The sequence below is a fragment of the Petromyzon marinus genome, chromosome 67 (assembly GCF_048934315.1).
Source record: "Petromyzon marinus isolate PM22_M1 ecotype Great Lakes invasive population chromosome 67, UKy_Petmar_22M1.pri1.0, whole genome shotgun sequence".
Lineage (NCBI taxonomy): Eukaryota > Metazoa > Chordata > Hyperoartia > Petromyzontiformes > Petromyzontidae > Petromyzon > Petromyzon marinus.
The window spans coordinates 4,468,654-4,485,536 of record NC_133733.1 but is presented as its reverse complement, the minus strand read 5'-3'; the positions used below and the strand labels follow the sequence as shown (position 1 = coordinate 4,485,536).

Here is a 16,883-nt window from a genome sequence, read left to right as displayed (position 1 = left end):
GTCGTCATTGTCATCATCGTCATCATTGTTGTCGTCGTCGTCATCGTCGTCATTGTCATCATCGTCATCATTGTTGTCGTCGTCGTCGTCATCATCGTCATCATCATCGTCATCATAGTCATCATCGTCGTCGTCATCGTCGTCATTGTCATCATCGTCATCATCATCATCGTCATTGTTGTCGTCGTCGTCGTGTTCGTCATCATCGTCATCATTGTCATCATCATCGTCGTCATCATCGTCGTCATCATCATCGTCATCATCATCGTCATCATAGTCATCATCGTCGTCGTCATCGTCGTCATTGTCATCATCGTCATCATTGTCATCATCGTCGTCGTCGTCGTCATCATCGTCATCATCATCGTCATCATAGTCATCATCGTCGTCGTCATCGTCGTCATTGTCATCATCGTCATCATTGTCATCAGCATCGTCGTCCTCATCGTCATCATCATCGTCGTCGTCATCATCGTCATCATCATAGCCGCCACGGGGAAACCCGTTCTCACCGCTCCATGCGCGTGTCTGTGTCTCTCTCTCCCTGTGTGTCCGCCTGTGTGTGTGTGTGTGTCCCTGTGTGTCTGCCTGTGTGTGTCTGTGTCTCTCTCTCCCTGTGTGTCCGCCTGTGTGTGTGTGTGTGTCCCTGTGTGTCCGCCTGTGTGTGTCTGTGTCTCTCTCTCTCCCTGTGTGTCCGCCTGTGTGTGTGTGTCTCTCTCTCTCCCTGTGTGTCCGCCTGTGTGTGTGTGTCTCTCTCTCTCCCTGTGTGTCCGCCTGTGTGTGTGTGTGCGTGTGCCTCTCTCCCCATGCGCGTCCGCCTGTGTGTGTGTGCGTGTGTCTCTCTCCCCCCATGCGCGTCCGCCTGTGTTTGCGTGCCTCTGCGACGCGGCAGGCCATCAGGCGGACGCTGGACCGTCAGGCGGTGGAGGTGTGGGCCCTCCTGGCCGGCGACGTCGCCGACGCCAACCGGGAGCTGAGCCGGCGGCCGGCTCCGTCGCTGAGGCCGGAGCTGCCGCGCCACGCCGGGCAGGCGCACCGCCTGAGGGCTGTGCGGCGACGCATCGACCGCTCCATGCAGGTGCGCGCGAGCGCGTGTGTGAGTGAGTGTGTGGGTGTGTGGGTGTGTGTGTGTGTGTGGGTGTGTGAGTGAGTGTGTGAGTGTGTGAGTGTGTGTGTGGGTGTGTGAGTGAGTGTGAGTGAGTGTGTGTGTGGGTGAGTGTGTGAGTGAGTGTGTGTGTGGGTGAGTGTGTGTGTGTGTGGGTGTGTGTGAGTGTGTGTGTGTGGGTGAGTGGGTGAGTGGGTGTGTGTGTGAGTTAGTGTGTGTGTGTGGGTGGGTGTGTGTGTGAGTGTGTGTGTGGGTGAGTGTGTGTGTGTGGGTGTGTGAGTGTGTGGGTGTGTGAGTGTGTGTGGGTGAGTGTGGGTGAGTGTGTGTGTGTGGGTGTGCTGAGACTGGAGCGTGCCACTAAGAGGTGGGGCCTTACCATCAGCCCCACCAAAACTAAGCACCCGCCTGGGTATTTTGTACCATCGGACACTCCACCCCCACAACTCCCCAATCGGTGATGGGGCAGTTGTGGAGAGAGTGGAGAGTTTCCCATACCTGGGCAGTGTGCTTATGACTGGCTCCAGTTTAACAGCAGAGGTCTCACTCCGAATCAGTCGAGCGGCAATATCTTTTCATCGGTTGCGTAACGCTGTGTGGAAGCTACCTGGTCTGTCGCTCCGCACTAAGCTTCAGGTCTTCTCGGCCACGGTCATTCCCTCCCTTCTCTACGCTTGCGAAACGTGGACCCCCCTAATGGAACATCTTCGCCGGTTAGAAACATTTAGGCTGGCCTGCCTACGATCCATCCTGGGTTTAACCAGACTGGATTGTGTGAGGAGCTCACAAATCCTTGAAAGATCTGGGCAAGGTCCCATCCGTGAGCTCCTCCGGCGGGCAAGGCTGCGATGGCTGGGTCATGTAGCCCGCAGGCCCAGCCACCGCATGCCGAAACAGCTTTTGTTCGGCCGGATTGAGGGGGCTAAGCGGGCGCGGCACGGGCTAGAGAAGAGATGGAGTGATGTGGTACAGGAGGACGTGGAGCTGAGTGGACTTGCCGATTACCGGTACCAGCGGTGTCAAGATCGGCCTCTGTGGAGGAGGCTCGTGAAGGACGCTACTGGGCAGTTGGAGGCAGTCGCCCTCCAACAACAACGTAGGGCGGAGGAGCGACGCTCACAACAACAAGCGGAGCGCCGGGTGGCTAAAGCACAGCAGGGTGGCACAGTAGGGGGCACAGGTGGTGCATCAGCCAGTCATCTCAGTCAGTCGACCCGTGGCACCTGCTGGGTCTGCCCCGTGACCTCCTGCCAGCGGGCGTTCGACACTCCACGTGGCCTCAACGTGCACATAGCCTGGCACAAGAGTCGTGGTGACGTCACCGCCACTTAGTGGCGAATAGCGGTTGTTGTTGTTGTGTATGTGAGTGTGTGTGGGTGAGTGTGCGCGTGTGTGAGTGTGGGTGAGTGTGTGTGAATGTGGGTGAGTGTGCGTGCGTGTGTGTGAGTGTGTGCGTGTACGTGAGTGTGTGAGTGCGTGTGTGTGTGTGCGTGTGTGTGAGTGCGTGTGAGTGTGTGCGCGTGTGTGAGTGTGTGAGTGTGTGAGTGTGTGCATGTACGTGAGTGTGTGAGTGCGTGTGAGTGTGTGCGTGTGTGTGTGTGCGTGTGTGTGTGTGCGTGTGAGTGTGTGCGCGTGTGTGAGTGTGTGAGTGCGTGTGCATGTACGTGAGTGTGTGAGTGTGTGCGTGTGAGTGTGTGCGTGCGTGAGTGCGTGTGCGTGTGAGTGTGTGTGAGTGTGCGTGTGAGTGTGTGTGTGAGTGTGCGTGAGTGCGTGTGAGTGTGCGTGTGAGTGAGTCTGTGTGCATGCGGAGAGTGGTGGCGCAGCGGTTAGCATGCCGCGAACCCCGAGTTTCAACCAATCAGGCGCAACTCGCTTGGTGTCCTCCGGTTGACACGTCGCCCTGCTCCGTGTGTGCGTGACCAAAGGCAAAGATCCCCCGTGTAGCCTGCGACAGGCTGTTGGGACAAGTGCTGTAAGCAGCAGCAGCAGTAGCAGCATCAGCTCCTGTGAAGGCCGGCACTGTGGCACACGAGTTGGGGGGGAGGGTGGGTGGCCAGCACCACGCCCGGCCGCCTTTGTCTCCCCCAGTGGCGATGTTTACTACGCACCGCACCGGGTAACTCATTTGAGGCCGAGTCGACCTAGGGGAGGCCCAGGGACCGGTTCAGATAATCGTCGCCGGCGGCGTCGGCCGTCAGCGGGAATCGCACACACACACACACACACGCACACACACACACACGCACACACACACACACGCACACACACACACACGCACACACACACACACGCACACACACGCACACACACACACGCACACACACACACACGCACACACACACACACGCACACACACACACACGCACACACACACACACGCACACACACACACACGCACACACACGCACACACACACACGCACACACACACACACACACGCACGCACGCACGCACACACACGTACACGCACAGACACACACACGCACACACGCACGCACACACACACGCACGCACACACACGCACACACACGCACGCACACACACGCACACACGCACACGCACGCAGGAACTTCAGAGTGAGAGAGCGGACTCGGGAGTGGGTGGGGGAGGAGGAGGGTGGAGGTGGAGGTGGAGGGGGAGGAGGAGGGGGAGGAGGAGGGGAAGGAGGAGGGAGAGGATGTGGAGGAGGGGGTGGAGGGGGAAGAGGAGGAGGAGGGGGATGAGGAGGGGGATGAGGGGGAGGATGAGGAGGAGGTAGTGGAGGGGGAGGATGAGGAGGGTGGAGGAGGAGGGGGAAGAGGAGGAGGGGGTAGGGGTGGATGTGGAGGAGGGGGAAGGGGTGGAGGGAAGAGGAGGGGGAGGAGGGGGGCAGTCCAAGGTGGTGATGATGACGTGGAGGTGGTGATGATGACGAGGAGGTGGAAACTTCTTTCGCGCCATACGCAGCCAACCGCGCTAGGCAGAGGTGCTCTGGGTCGGGGCTAGAGGTTGCCCACCTTCGGTGCCGCTTGCCAGCGGCGCACTTGCCCCGGCGGCCTGTTGAAGGCTACCCGGGGGATCTTTGTCTGTGTCTACCTTCCAACAGCACTTGCCCCAACAGTCTGTTAGAGGCTACCCGGAGGATCTTTGTGTCTATCTGGCAGAGGGGGGGGGGGTTGGTCGGAGAGAGATTCACATGAGCAGTAACTGCGGGAGACATGGGGAGAGTTGAGTGGTGTGTGGTGAGTGGTGTGTGGTGAGTGGTGTGTGGTGAGTAGTAGTATGTGGTATGTGATGAGTGGTGTGTAGTGTGTGGTGAGTGGTGTGTGGTGAGTGGTGTGTGGTGAGTGGTGAGTGGTGAGTGGTGTGTGGTGAGTGGTGTGTGGTGTGTGGTGAGTGGTGAGTGGTGTGTGGTGTGGAAATCTTGCCGGACCGCAATTTTGGTAACCACCACCACCACCACAGTGAGCCCTTGCGGCATCGAAGAGGAGCGGTGGTGATGGCGTTATGCAGCTCTAGTGGGGAGGGGGTGGTGGTGGGGGGCTTGAGGGGGTTCCGCCCCCCACCACTCCACTCTTGTCCTCCGCCACAAGCCACCGTTGCTGAATATTTGCCAGCTCAGCGATGTCAAAAATTGACTGCGCCGTGTCGCTCGACTCGCTTTCCAACGCATTGCGCAACCGCAGGCTCACTCACAGACTCACTCACAGACTCACAGACTCACTCACAGACTCACTCATAGACGCACAGACTCACTCACTCACTCACAGACTAACTCACAGGCTAACTCACTCACACGCTCACTCATTCACGCGCTCACTCTCCACATTTCGCAAGCGTAGAGAAGGGAGGGAATGATCGTGGCCGAGAAGACCTGAAGCTTAGTGCGGAGCGACAGGCCAGGTAGCTTCCACACAGCGTTACGCAACCGATGAAAAGATACTGTATTGCCGCTCGACTGATTCGGAGTGAGACCTCTGCTGTTAAACTGGAGCTGGTCATAAGCACACTGCCCAGGTATGGGAAACTCTCCACTCTCTCCACAACTGCCCCATCACCGATTGGGAGTTGTGGTGGTGGAGTGTCCGATGGTACAAAATACCAAGGCAGGTGCTTAGTTGCACGCTCCAGTCTCAGCAGCAGCGTCTCTAACTCCTCCTCTGAATGAGCAGGTATTACCAAATCATCGACATACATAACGTGGTTGAGCAATAGGGAGCCATCCCTTGACCGTACCCGGGCATCGATTAGCCTCCCATTATGTCTGTACCAAATGGAGATTCCCCCGGTACAGCTATTGAAGGCTTCACGAACTACGTGGTCAAAATAGATGTTAAATAATGTGGGAGCCAGAGGACATCCCTGTCGCACCCCAAGGTGTACAGGGAATGGCTCTGACTCCCGGCCACGCAGTTTTACCCGGGCCCGCTCACCATCATGAAGGTCCTTAATGATCGTGAGCAGAGGGTCAGGGACTCCAAAAGCACGAAGAACAACCCAGAGCCCAGGCCTACTGATGGTATCATAGGCCTTGACCAGGACACATAAACACACACATACACACCAACACAAAGACAAACAAAGATCCCCCATATAGCCTTAACAGACTGTAGGGGCAAGTGGTGTTAGCGAGCACCTATGAAGGCCGGAACGGTACACGAGGGGGTGGGTGGCCAGCACCACGCCCGACCGCCTTTGTCTCCCTTGTGGCAATGTTTACACACCACACCAGGTACTCATTTGAAGCTGAGTCGACCTAGGGGAGGCCCGGGACCGGTTCAGATAATCGTCACTGGTGTTGGCCGTGAGCAGGAATCGAACCCGGGTCGCCAGGTTCATAGCGCAGCGCGCTAACCGCTACACTACACACACACACATAAACACACACATACACAAACACACACACACATACAAACAAACACACACAAACAAACACACACACAAACACACACATACACACGCACACAAACACACAAAACACGCCACCACCACAGCCACAACTTAGACCACCACCACCGCCACCACGTATGCACGCCCGTCCAACTTCTTTCGCACCGTACGTAGCCGACCGTTGCTAATCGAAGGTGCGGTGTGAATGACAACAAAATAAACCACAACTTGTACCACCACCACCACGACCGGCACCGCCACCATCGACACCACCACCACCGACACCACCACCAACACCACCACCAACACCACTACTACCACTACCACCACCACTACCACAACTGGTGGTGTTAGTGGAGAGTGATTGCCGCTCGCGGTCAACACCGGTGGCAATTTTCTGAACCGGTCCTGGGCCTGCCCTAGGTCGACTCGGCCTCAAATGTGTACCTGGTGCGGTGTGTAGTAAATATGGCCACCGGGCAGACAAAGGCGGCCGGGCGTGGTAGCCCGCCACCCACTCCCTCACGTGACGTGCCTGCCTTCATAGTGCACGTGCACACAACAACAACAACCGCCATTCGCCACTAAGTGGCGGTGACGTCACCACGACGCTTGTGATAGGCTATGTGCACCTTGAGGCCACGTGAAGTGTCGAACGCCCGCTGGCAGGAGGTCACGGGGCAGACCCAGGTGCCACGGGTCGACTGACTGAGATGACCGGCTGATGCACCACCTGTGCCCCCCTACTGTGCCAACTTGCTGTGCTTTAGCATCGTTCCGCCCCGCCACCGTTGTTATTGGAGGGCGACTGCCCCCAACGGCCCAGTAGCAGCGTCCTTCAGCAAGTCCACTCAGCTCCACATCCTCCCGTACCGCATCAGCTCCATCTCTTGTCCAGCCCATGTCGTGCCCATTTAGCCCCCTCTATCTGGCCAAACAGAAGCTGCTTGTGCATGCGGTGGCTAGGCATGCGGGCTACATGGCCCAGCCAACGCAACCTTGCCTGCCGGAGGAGCTCACCGATTGGACGTTGTTCAGAGCTTTCATGAATTTGTGAGCTCCTCACACAATCCAGTCTGGTTAAACCCAGGATGGATCGTAGGCAGGCCAGCCTAAATGTTTCTGACCGGTGTGCATGACCAGAGTCGGGGAGTCCGAAAGCATGAAGAACTGCCCACAGGCCTGGCTTGTTGATGGTATCATAGGCCTTGAGTAGTTCAATAAAGCAGAGATGTAGGTCTTGTTGGAATTTCCTAAACCTCTGCTGTAGCAGACGGACAGAGAATATGGCATCTGTGCAGGACCGCGCTGGTCTGAAACCACACTAGGGCTCCGCAAGCCTCTCATCAGCGTGCCTGGCAAGGCGATGTTGAATAATCCTTGCCACGATCTTTCCCGGCACACTGAGAAAAGAGATGCCCCGTCTTAAAGTGCCCCCCCCCCCCTTAAAGAGAGGCATTCTTCCAATCCTGCTGAACCCGTCCTGTGGTCCAGACAGATGTGATGATTTCAAGTGGGGCAGTCTGCACACAGACGCCACCCTCCCTCAGCATTTCGCCTGGGAGATCGTCTCTGCACGGCGCTTTTCCTGGTCTCAGACTTCGGATCTCCCCCGCACTTCCTCCACAGACGGCACCTCAGCCAACCACTCTGGCAATGTTTGAGGCACCGCAGGCCTAGCAGGGATCGTCCCCAACTTGCCCCATGATGTTGTCTCGGCTGAGGGAAGTTTTCCTCCCCCAAGACCTCCACAAAAATGCTCTGCGAACCTGCGGACCAGCTCCTGGGGGTCGGAGATCGGAGTACCGTTCTTTCCCTTAAGGATGGCGATGGACGAGGCGCTGCGAGTAACTTTCAGGACGGAATTAAATAGTGATTTGTGATTCTGGGCCACTGAGGCAGATTCCATCTCCTCGGCAACCCGCGCCCGCCGCCCATCGATGCAGCTCCGAGCGAAGGGCTTCAGCAAGCCTCCTCGTTCTCCGATGTTGGATGTCGTGGGGAGTGGGCCTGTCGTTTTCTCTCAGCTATCCGGAACACCTCCTCCTTCAGCCAGGGTCGCTGGGAAGGTGTGAACCGCGCACCCAATGCAGTCCTTGCAGCTGCATGGGCCACAGTCCTGAACCTCACCCATTTCCCCTCAGCATCAGAAGGAGGGGGAGGGGGGGGTGGGGTACGACGCCAACCCCAGCTGCAAGCGATTATGAAATCCTCGCTTGCAACGTTCATCAGCTAGCTGAGACCAGGCCACTGCGGGTTTGAATGGGGTCCTGGGTGTACACCCACCACCGGAGTGACTGAATGGCAGGCGCATCTTACAGATAACAAGTCGATGGTCAGTGGGCAGGCAGATCAGCTGCACGGTAGGTCCCTGGTGTCAAGGAAATGGGCCCGCATCCGCTGTTCCGTCACTATGTAGTCCAGCAGATGTTCTTGCTTGGATGTGCTGATGCCGAAGCAGCGTGTTGGTAATTACAAGCCCATGGGCTGCACCGAAGATTAGCAGCATCCTACCGTTGTTATTGAGCTGATCTGGCCCATGCCTTCCGAGCCAGGTGTCAGCGTCGTGACGAACTCGGGTATTGAAGTCACCCAACAGGATGGCTCTATCCCGAGGGGCCACTTTAGCCAGCACCTATAACAGGAGGTCATAGAAGGCGCCTGACTCATCGGCCTTGCCTGCATCCCTCCACTGATGTTCATTTTCGTTGTGGGCGTAAGCAACCACCACCACCACCGTTCCTCGTACACACACACCCGCGCACATATGCACACACACTCACACACGCACGTGCGCACACACACTCACACACACGCACGTGTGGTGCTGGCCACCCACCCCTCTCATGACCCACAGTTGCCGGCCTTCATAGGTAGCTGCTACTCGACCCGGACAGCACTTGCCCCAATAGCTTGTTGAGGCTACACGGGTGGCGGAGAGAGACACACGCACGGTGACTCGAGGGCAAACAGAGGGAAGCAAGAGAGAGATACACTGATTTGAGTTCGAGATAGAGTGAGATAGAGAGATAAATCGAGTTCTGGGCAAGATTGAGTCACGCGAATTTGAGTGGAGAGCAAGAGAGAGCAAGAGTCTCATGCTTGCTCTCTATAGGGTTTGCGCTCTCTCTCGCTCTCTCTCGCTCTCTGTCTCTTTCTGTCTCGCTCTCTCTCTTTTTGTCTGGCTCGCTCTCTCCCGGTCTCTCTCTTTCTGTCTGGCTCGCTCTCTCCCGGTCTCTCTCTTTCTGTCTGGCTCGCTCTCTCCCGGTCTCTCTCTTTCTGTCTGGCTCGCTCTCTCACTCTCTTGCTCTCGCTCTCTCTCTCGCTCTCTCTCTCTTTCTGTCTCTTTTTTTACGATCAGAGGAAGCAAGAAGATGCTCGGTGTAGTCGGCACTTTGCTCCGTTCATCATTTCATTTTTTTGTTTTTTTATGCTTTGCTTTATGTAAACCCACCCCCCTTTTAAATGAAAGACCCAACAAAATATTTTTTTCTTTTTTTTTCTGCTCTCCTTACCCCTTTCCTTTCTCTCTAACCCCCTCTCTGCCTCTCCTCTCTCTCTACCCCCCTCTCTGCCCCCCCTCTCTCTCTGCCCCCTCTCTTCCTACTCCATTTCGCTCTCTCTCGCTCACTCTCTCGCTCTCTCCTTTTTTTTATAACTACGACAAGTTCTGCACCTGCACGCAGCCCTTCCCACAGTCAAACGGCCTCCGACGGGTAGCTTAGATCTGCATACAGAGCTCTCCGTCATCTGCCACCGAGCACACGGCCTCCTCCAGCGCCCACTGCTCCTTGAAGGCCGACACAGCGTGGGTCAGCCGCGCATGGCGGAACTCCAGCCACACCCTGGCTCCGACCAGAGCGCGGAAGATGCCCAGGCTGCTGGCTGGACGTTGCCCCTCCAGGGCTACCTTCCTCGCCTTGTATATGGCGAGCTTGGCGTAGCCGAAGAGCACGTTGACCAGCCCCTGAAGATGTTGGGGTCTGTCGCCCTTCGGGTATCCAAAGATGAGGACCGTCGGGGAGAAGTGGAGGCTGAACCTTAGAAGAATGTTCCTCAGGACCTTGAACACAGCGAGTCCAGGCTCTTGCGCTCCACGTATTGGTGCGCCACCGTCTCCACTTTACCGCAGAACCGACACTCCGGGGACGTGTCGGTGAAGCGTGCCAGGGAGACATTGGTGGTGACGGTGCCGTGGGCGATGCTCCAGCTGAGGTCGCCGATGCGGTTGTATGTCGGGCTGGAGTAGAGTTGCCTCCAGCGAGGCCTCTCCGGAGAGATGCAGGGCAGGGCTTTCCTCCAGGCATGGTCCTTGTGGCTCCTCAGGGTGTCCTGTTGGTGGAACCGGACCATGTAGGAGTAGAGCACCTTCCTCTTTACATTTGCGAAGGCCACCTCCGGTAGGTCTTCCTGCCGGCACAGGTCGTGATCTGCCTTCGTTTGTCCTCATTGGCGACGCAGCGGCACGACTGAGAGCTCCGGTGGAGGGGGACCAAGAGGGGCCTCGTCATCCCCAACGCAGATGGGGGGCGTTCTCCCTGCTGCCGCTGAGAAGGCCCCCTTGTCTTCGGCCAGGATCCGGGCAGCCACCCGGATCGACTGCAGCCCCCCTGTCTTTGTGGCCATGTCTGCTGGTCCGAGCCACCAGCCCCGTGTTTCAGGCTCCACCAGCTCTCCCATCCTGGTGAGCCGTGCGTTGGCGAGGCGCCTCTCCATGCCTGGGGTGGCGGTGGTGGATGGCAGCTTTGTCTGTGGGTTCCTGACGATCAGTTCGAAGACCAGATCCTCGGCCGATCGCAGTTGGTTCAGCCTCCTGACGGCGAGGGAGCTCCATGTCTGCAGGACGCTTCTGTAGAAGGGTGGCAGCTGTCCCAGTGGGGCCCTGCAGGTCCATGTAGAATAGTTGTTTGGAGCACTGCAGACCCCCCAGCTGTTTCAGGAGGAAGGAGGCTGTGATACTCCAGGCCGGTGCCGGGACAGCGTGCAGGAACTTTTGCGCGGCCTGCAGTCGGAAGGTGGCCAGCTGACTCCGCACACACACCAGCCCGTGACCGCCCTTGTCCAGTGGCAGGGCCAGGACCCCAGCCGCAACCCGGTGTCCTCCGCCCGACCAGAAGAAGTCGAGGACTCGCTTCTGAAGTGCGTTGACGAGGCTCATGGGGGGGTGCAGAGAGAAAAGCCGGTGCCACAGCATGGACGTCACCAGCTGGTTCACCACCAACGTCTTTGTCCTGAAGGTGAGGAACTTGCACAGGCGACTCCAGGTGCCCAGCCGCTCCTTCACCTTCTCCTCCAGCTCGACCCAGTTCCTCTGCGGTGGTTCCTCCTCTGGTCCGAGGATCACTCCCAGGTGGTGCAGCTATGTTGTGCTCCAATTGATGGCTTTTGCCTTCTCGGGACACTCGGTCATGTCCTACGCTCCAACCAGCAGGCCGCTGCACTTTTGCCAGTTCATTTTTGATGAGGAGGCTTTCGAAAAACCTCCTGGCACTCATGCAGCAGGGCAACATCATCCAGGGAGCACAGGATGAGGAGGACGTCGTCGGCGTATGCCATCAGGACCAATTTGACTCTTGGTTCCCTGAGCACCAGGCCGCTGAGTCTCCACCTTATGCGACTCAGGAAAAGCTCTAATGCCAGGGCATAAAGTTGGCCCGACAAAGGGCATCCCTGTCTCACTCCTCGCTCGAATTTGACCGGGGCAGTGAGGGCGCCGTTGATCTTGATCATGCACTCCGCCTTGGTGTAGAGTAGGCGGATTGTTCGGACAAAGGCATCCCCAAAGCCAAAGGTCTTGAGGGTTCCCTGTAGGTATTTGTGGTCCACTCTGTCAAAAGCCTTTTCCTGGTCAAGAGCCATAAACGCGATTGGGATGCCCAATCTCTGGGACACCGTGATGAGGTCCCTGACCAGGAAGATGCCATCATGGATGGTTCGTCCGGGGATGGTGTAGGACTGGTCCCCGTTTACGACTTGTGCAATCACCCCTTTCAGTCGCAGGGAGAGAGCCTTCGTCAATATTTTGTAGTCTGTGTTCAGGAGGGACACCGGACGCCAGTTTTGTAGGTGCCTCAGGTCTCCGTTCTTGGGAAGCAGAGTGAGCACCGCCCTCCTCCAAGACTGAGGCATCACCCCGGTGACAGAGGCTTCCTCCAGCACTTCTCTTTAGTCCTCCCGCAGGGATGGCCAAAAAGCGGCGTAAAACTCCCCTGTTAGCCCGCCTAACCCTGGGGATTTATTTGGGGCCAGTCCTCTTACAGCTGCGTCAAGGTCAGTCCTGGTGAGCTTTTGCTCTAGCATCTCTTTCCTGTCTTCCCCCAGGGTGGGTAGACCACTCCATGCCTCCGCCTGGGCTGGTTCCGATGTTTCTTCAGGGGAGAACAGGCTGCCGTAGAAGTCTCTGATGATGGTCGACTTCTGCTGGAGTTCGTGCACCAGGACACCGTCACCATCAAAGAGGCACTCCATGGATTTGCGTCTCCCGTTCTGCCTCCTGAGGGAGTAGAAAAGCGGGGATCCCGTGTCGAGGTCCGTGGTGAGCTTCACCCGGGATCGCACAAACACTCCCCTTGTCTGCTCCTCCTGTAGCCCTTTGAGACACTCCCTCTTCTCCTTGTATTCTCGGAGAAGAGCAGGGTCGCTGTCCTCGGCGAGGCGACCCTCCAAATCGAGGACTCGGGCTTCCATGTCGGTGATGTCCGCGTCCTTCAGTCTGGTGCTCCCCCAGGTGTATTGTTGGCACAACAGCCTGGTGTGCACTTTGCCCATATCCCACCACTGGGCCAGAGAGTCGAACTGCGTTTTGGTTTTTCGCCACTCTTCCCAGAAGTCCTCGAACATTTCTAAGAAGGCGCCATCTTCCAGCAGCGAGTTGGTTAAATGCCAGTGTGACGCGCCCTCACGGGCCCTCTCCAGCCTGACACGGAGGCCGATGAGGTTGTGGTCCGTGAAGGGTGCCGCCCTGATGCCAGACGTTATGGCGCATGTCACAAAGCTATTAGAGATGTAAAATCTGTCGAGCCTGGACTGCGTCACCGAGCCATCGCGCCTCGTCCTCGTGTACGTGAACTGGCGTTGGCCCGGGTGATGTATGCGCCACACATCCACCAAGGCGGCGTCCTCCAGGAGTCTCTGTATTTCCCTCTTCGGCCCAACTCCCCCCGGCTGCCCCCCCCGAACGATCCAGGGCTCCGAGTGTGCAGTTGTGGTCGCCACCCACAATCACGCACTCGTCGTCCGGGATCCCGGCCAGGTGCCTCCTCAGGAGGTGCAGAAACGGGATCTTCTCCTTGTTGGTCACTGGCGCGTACACGTTCAGCAGGTGGGTGGTGACATCGCCCACCCTGACCGTCACCGCGAGCAGCCTTCCCTTCACCACTTTGGTGTGGGTGATGAGCTCGGGATGAAACCCTTTAGCAAACAGGGTCGCGACTCCACAGGAGGTGTTGTCAAGGTGGCTGTAGAAGGAGTCCCCTCCCCACTCCTTCCTCCAGTTATCCTCGACCGTGAGATGCGTCTCCTGAATGAAGAAGACAGAGGCAGCGTGTTTCCTCGCAAGAGACATTGCAGAAAACCTCGGCACTGCCTCCCTGCACCCGTTCACGTTCAGGGAGCCGATGTACATAGGCATTGTTTGTTCCTTGCCTCCGTGGCCTCCCACCTTGTAATTTGTTTGCGGAAATATCTCAGCATTGTCCTCTCATTGCCCCGGGACTCGAGTCCCTGCTTGGCGAGGCGTCTCTCTGCATGAGTCACAGAGGCCTTTATTGCCTTGCTGTCCTTCCATCGAGCCAAGGCAATGTCTGCTCTGTCCTTCCTCACGTTGGTCTCGTCGAGGAACTTCCAGAGATCTTCCGGGGAGACCAGGGGAGTCTGAGGGTCAAGGAGTGTAGACCCCTGGCTGCTCTCGCTCCCCACGCTGAAGCAGTCGTCCCGATCTGAGTCGATTTCCTCGGCGTCCGGCTCCGCTGGAAGAGCTGCAGCGGCTGGGCTGGCGCATGGCCCAGCGGCGTCCTCTCCCCCAGTGTCAGGGATTGCCTGGGATGGCTCCTGCTCAGGCTCTTCGGGTGGATGGCCCGGTGTCTCTTTCCCATCCATTTCGTCCTTGCCCTTGGTGAGTGTCTCTCCGCCAACTTCTTCCTCTTGGTCAAGGGCTTCATGTATAGCTGGTGGGGGGGGGTGAGTGTCTATGGCCACAGTAGACGGGTCGATTTGCGTGGCGATGTCGCCTTCATTCATCGTCCACGGTCTCCTGCTGCGGAAAGCCCTTCCCCAGACGCACGCCGCTTCTTCTTCCTCTCGGCGGGTTTCTTCCTCGCCGCCCACGCGTCACTCGGCGTGGCGTCCGGGAAGGGCGAAAACCGGCGTCTTCGGCGTCTGGGCAGCCGTTCTGCTTCCTCCCCTGGTGTGTGGGGTGGGGTTTCACCGCTTCTTCCTGTTGGAGGTCTGGGAGGGGTTCCTCCTCCGAGTTTGACCCTTGAGATCCGGGTCCTTCTGTATTCTTCCTCTCGCGATTTGTCGCTTGAGGCGGCGATGATGTTGGGGCCACGACCTCAGGTGTGGGAGGCTGCGTGGATGGCGGGTCCCGTGTGGGCTGTTGGGGGGCTCGTTGCAATGGAGGCTCTCGCTGCTTTGCCCCCCCCCCTTTGCTCTGCCTCCCTGCTCCCCCGCTCTTTTCGCCGACCCTCGCCGTCGTCGGTTTAGGGCAATCCCTTCGGAAGTGCCCCTCTTCTTTGCAGAGATTGCATCTGATGCAATCCTTGGCATTAAAGCAGTCTGTGGGCAATGCCTGCATAGACAACGACAAAGGGGGCCCTCTTCCTGCTGTCCGGGAGTCAGCAGGACGTGCACCTGCCTCTTGAAAGATGAAATGCGATTCAGAGCGGGGTTTCCGCACCCCCAGTGCCAGGGCCCCGTACTGGCACCACGACGGTGCCCAGCTTGGACACGTGCTCCATCACGTGCTCCAACACGTGCTCCAACACGTGCTCCAACACGTGCTCCAACACGTGCTCCAACACGTGCTCCATCACGTGCTCCATCACGTGCTCCAACACGTGCTCCAACACGTGCCCCAACACGTGCTCCAACACGTGCTCCATCACGGCCTCGTCGGGGACGTAGGGCGGCACGTTCGGAACGACTGTTCGGGCCGCCACCGAAGCGACGGGTTCCAGCCGGTCGTGGAGTCCTCCCGCCGCGGCCATCCCCCTTCTCGACGGCCGCGTCGGCCACCTTCTTCGTCGTCAGGAAGAAGACGGCTTTTCCCGCTGATCTTCGAGGCGCGGGTGATGGTGGCTGGTGGGACGATGGAGTTCCGTCACGATCGAGGCGTGGCAGCGGATGCCGTTCTCGCGCTGCGGCCGTGGTCGCTGCGCGCTTGGGGGGGGGGGGGTTGGCCTTTGAGCGGAGGCCCTAGTGGGGGGGGCCTCGTGACTCCAGGCAGATTGGCAGCTGCGACCTTTGCGTAGGTGGCCATTCTGTTCCTCGTACCTTCAAATTCTGCCTAGCTGTGGCGTTGCGATTCTATACAGAGCTCCCCTTCTCTCCCGCTCTCTCTCGCTCTCTCTTTCTGTCTGGCTCACTCTCTCCCGCTCTCTCTCTCGCTCTCGCTCTCTCTGTCTCTCTCTCTCTTTCTGTCTGGCTCACTCTCTCCCGCTCTCTCTCTCTCACTCTCTCTCTTTCTGTCTGGCTCACTCTCTCCCGCTCTCTCTCTGTCTCTCTCTCTCGCTCTCTCTCTCACTCTCTCTCTTTCTGTCTGGCTCACTCTCTCCCGCTCTCTCTCTCTGTTTCTCTCTCCCGCTCTCTCTCTCTCTCGCTCTCTCTCGCTCTCTCTGTCTCTCTCTTTCTGTCTGGCTCACTCTCTTCCGCTCTCTCTCTGTCTCTCTCTCTCGCTCTCTCTCTCACTCTCTCTCTTTCTGTCTGGCTCACTCTCTCCCGCTCTGTCTCTCTCTCGCTCTCTCTCTCAGTCTCTCTCTTTCTGTCTGGCTCACTCTCTCCCGCTCTCTCTCTGTCTCTCTCTCCCGCTCTCTCTCTGTCTCTCTCTCTCGCTCTCTCTCTCTCTGTCTCGCTCTCTCTCCCGCTCTCTCTGTCTCTCTCTCTCGCTCTCTCTCTGTCTCGCTCTCTCTCCCGCTCTCTCTCTGTCGCTCTCTCTCCCGCTCTCTCTCTGTCTCGCTCTCTCTCTCTCTGTCTCGCTCTCTCTCTCGCTCACTCTCTCCCTTTCTGTCTGGCTCGCTCTGTCACTCTCGCTCTCTCCCGCTCTCTCTCTCGCTCTCTCTCTCGCTCACTCTCTCCTTTTATGTCTGGCTCGCTGTCACTCTCGCTCTCTCCCGCTCTCTCTCGCTCTCTCTCTCTAAGCCCTCTGTAGCAGCGTGGACGGCACCACCCCCCACGTGTTCACCTTCTGAAGCGCTCGCTCGTCACCGTGGCGTGCGCGATGACCACCGCCACCACCACCACCACGTGACTTTTCTATCGTGTTGTGCGCGGCGCATTTAGCGCCACAGCGCGCGGATTTACAGCGACTATTTGTGTTGCTGGCGACTTTGTGCGTTTCGTATCGGAATCGCCTCCAGTGCTGTTGCCGCTGGCGGCAATAAAAGTTGTTTGACAAGTCAAAAGCCCCTGCACTCGGATGCACGCGCTGTGCGGAGGAGTTTGCAGTCGACCTCGGTTAATCGCCGGGAACTTTTTCCGCGGGAGTGGCGGTCAGCTTCACGGTCAACCTGCTGCGCTTGTTGCCACATTGTGCTAAGGGGCCGTCCATAAATGACGTCACGCACCTTGGGGGGGGGGGGGGAGGGGGGGGGGTGGTTTGAGAAATGTGACGTCACATCACAATGCGCAACTTTTAATAAATATAGACAAACACGTTCTGCTGAATTGAATTGACTTTTTAATCGACGTTTGCTCC

At 57.9% G+C, this 16,883-nt stretch overlaps 1 protein-coding gene across 1 annotated transcript in view; it reads left to right on the top strand.

Annotated features, from left to right (window-relative positions):
- The first annotated feature begins 841 nt into the window (after window positions 1-841).
- LOC142906581 (dynein axonemal heavy chain 2-like) overlaps window positions 842-16,883 on the top strand; it is a 331,951-nt gene continuing 315,909 nt past the window's right edge. Inside the window, exon 1 of the mRNA XM_076054727.1 lies at window positions 842-1,078. Within this exon, the coding sequence (XP_075910842.1) occupies window positions 851-1,078 (228 nt within the window). The 5' untranslated portion in view covers window positions 842-850. The remainder of the gene's footprint in view (window positions 1,079-16,883) is intronic.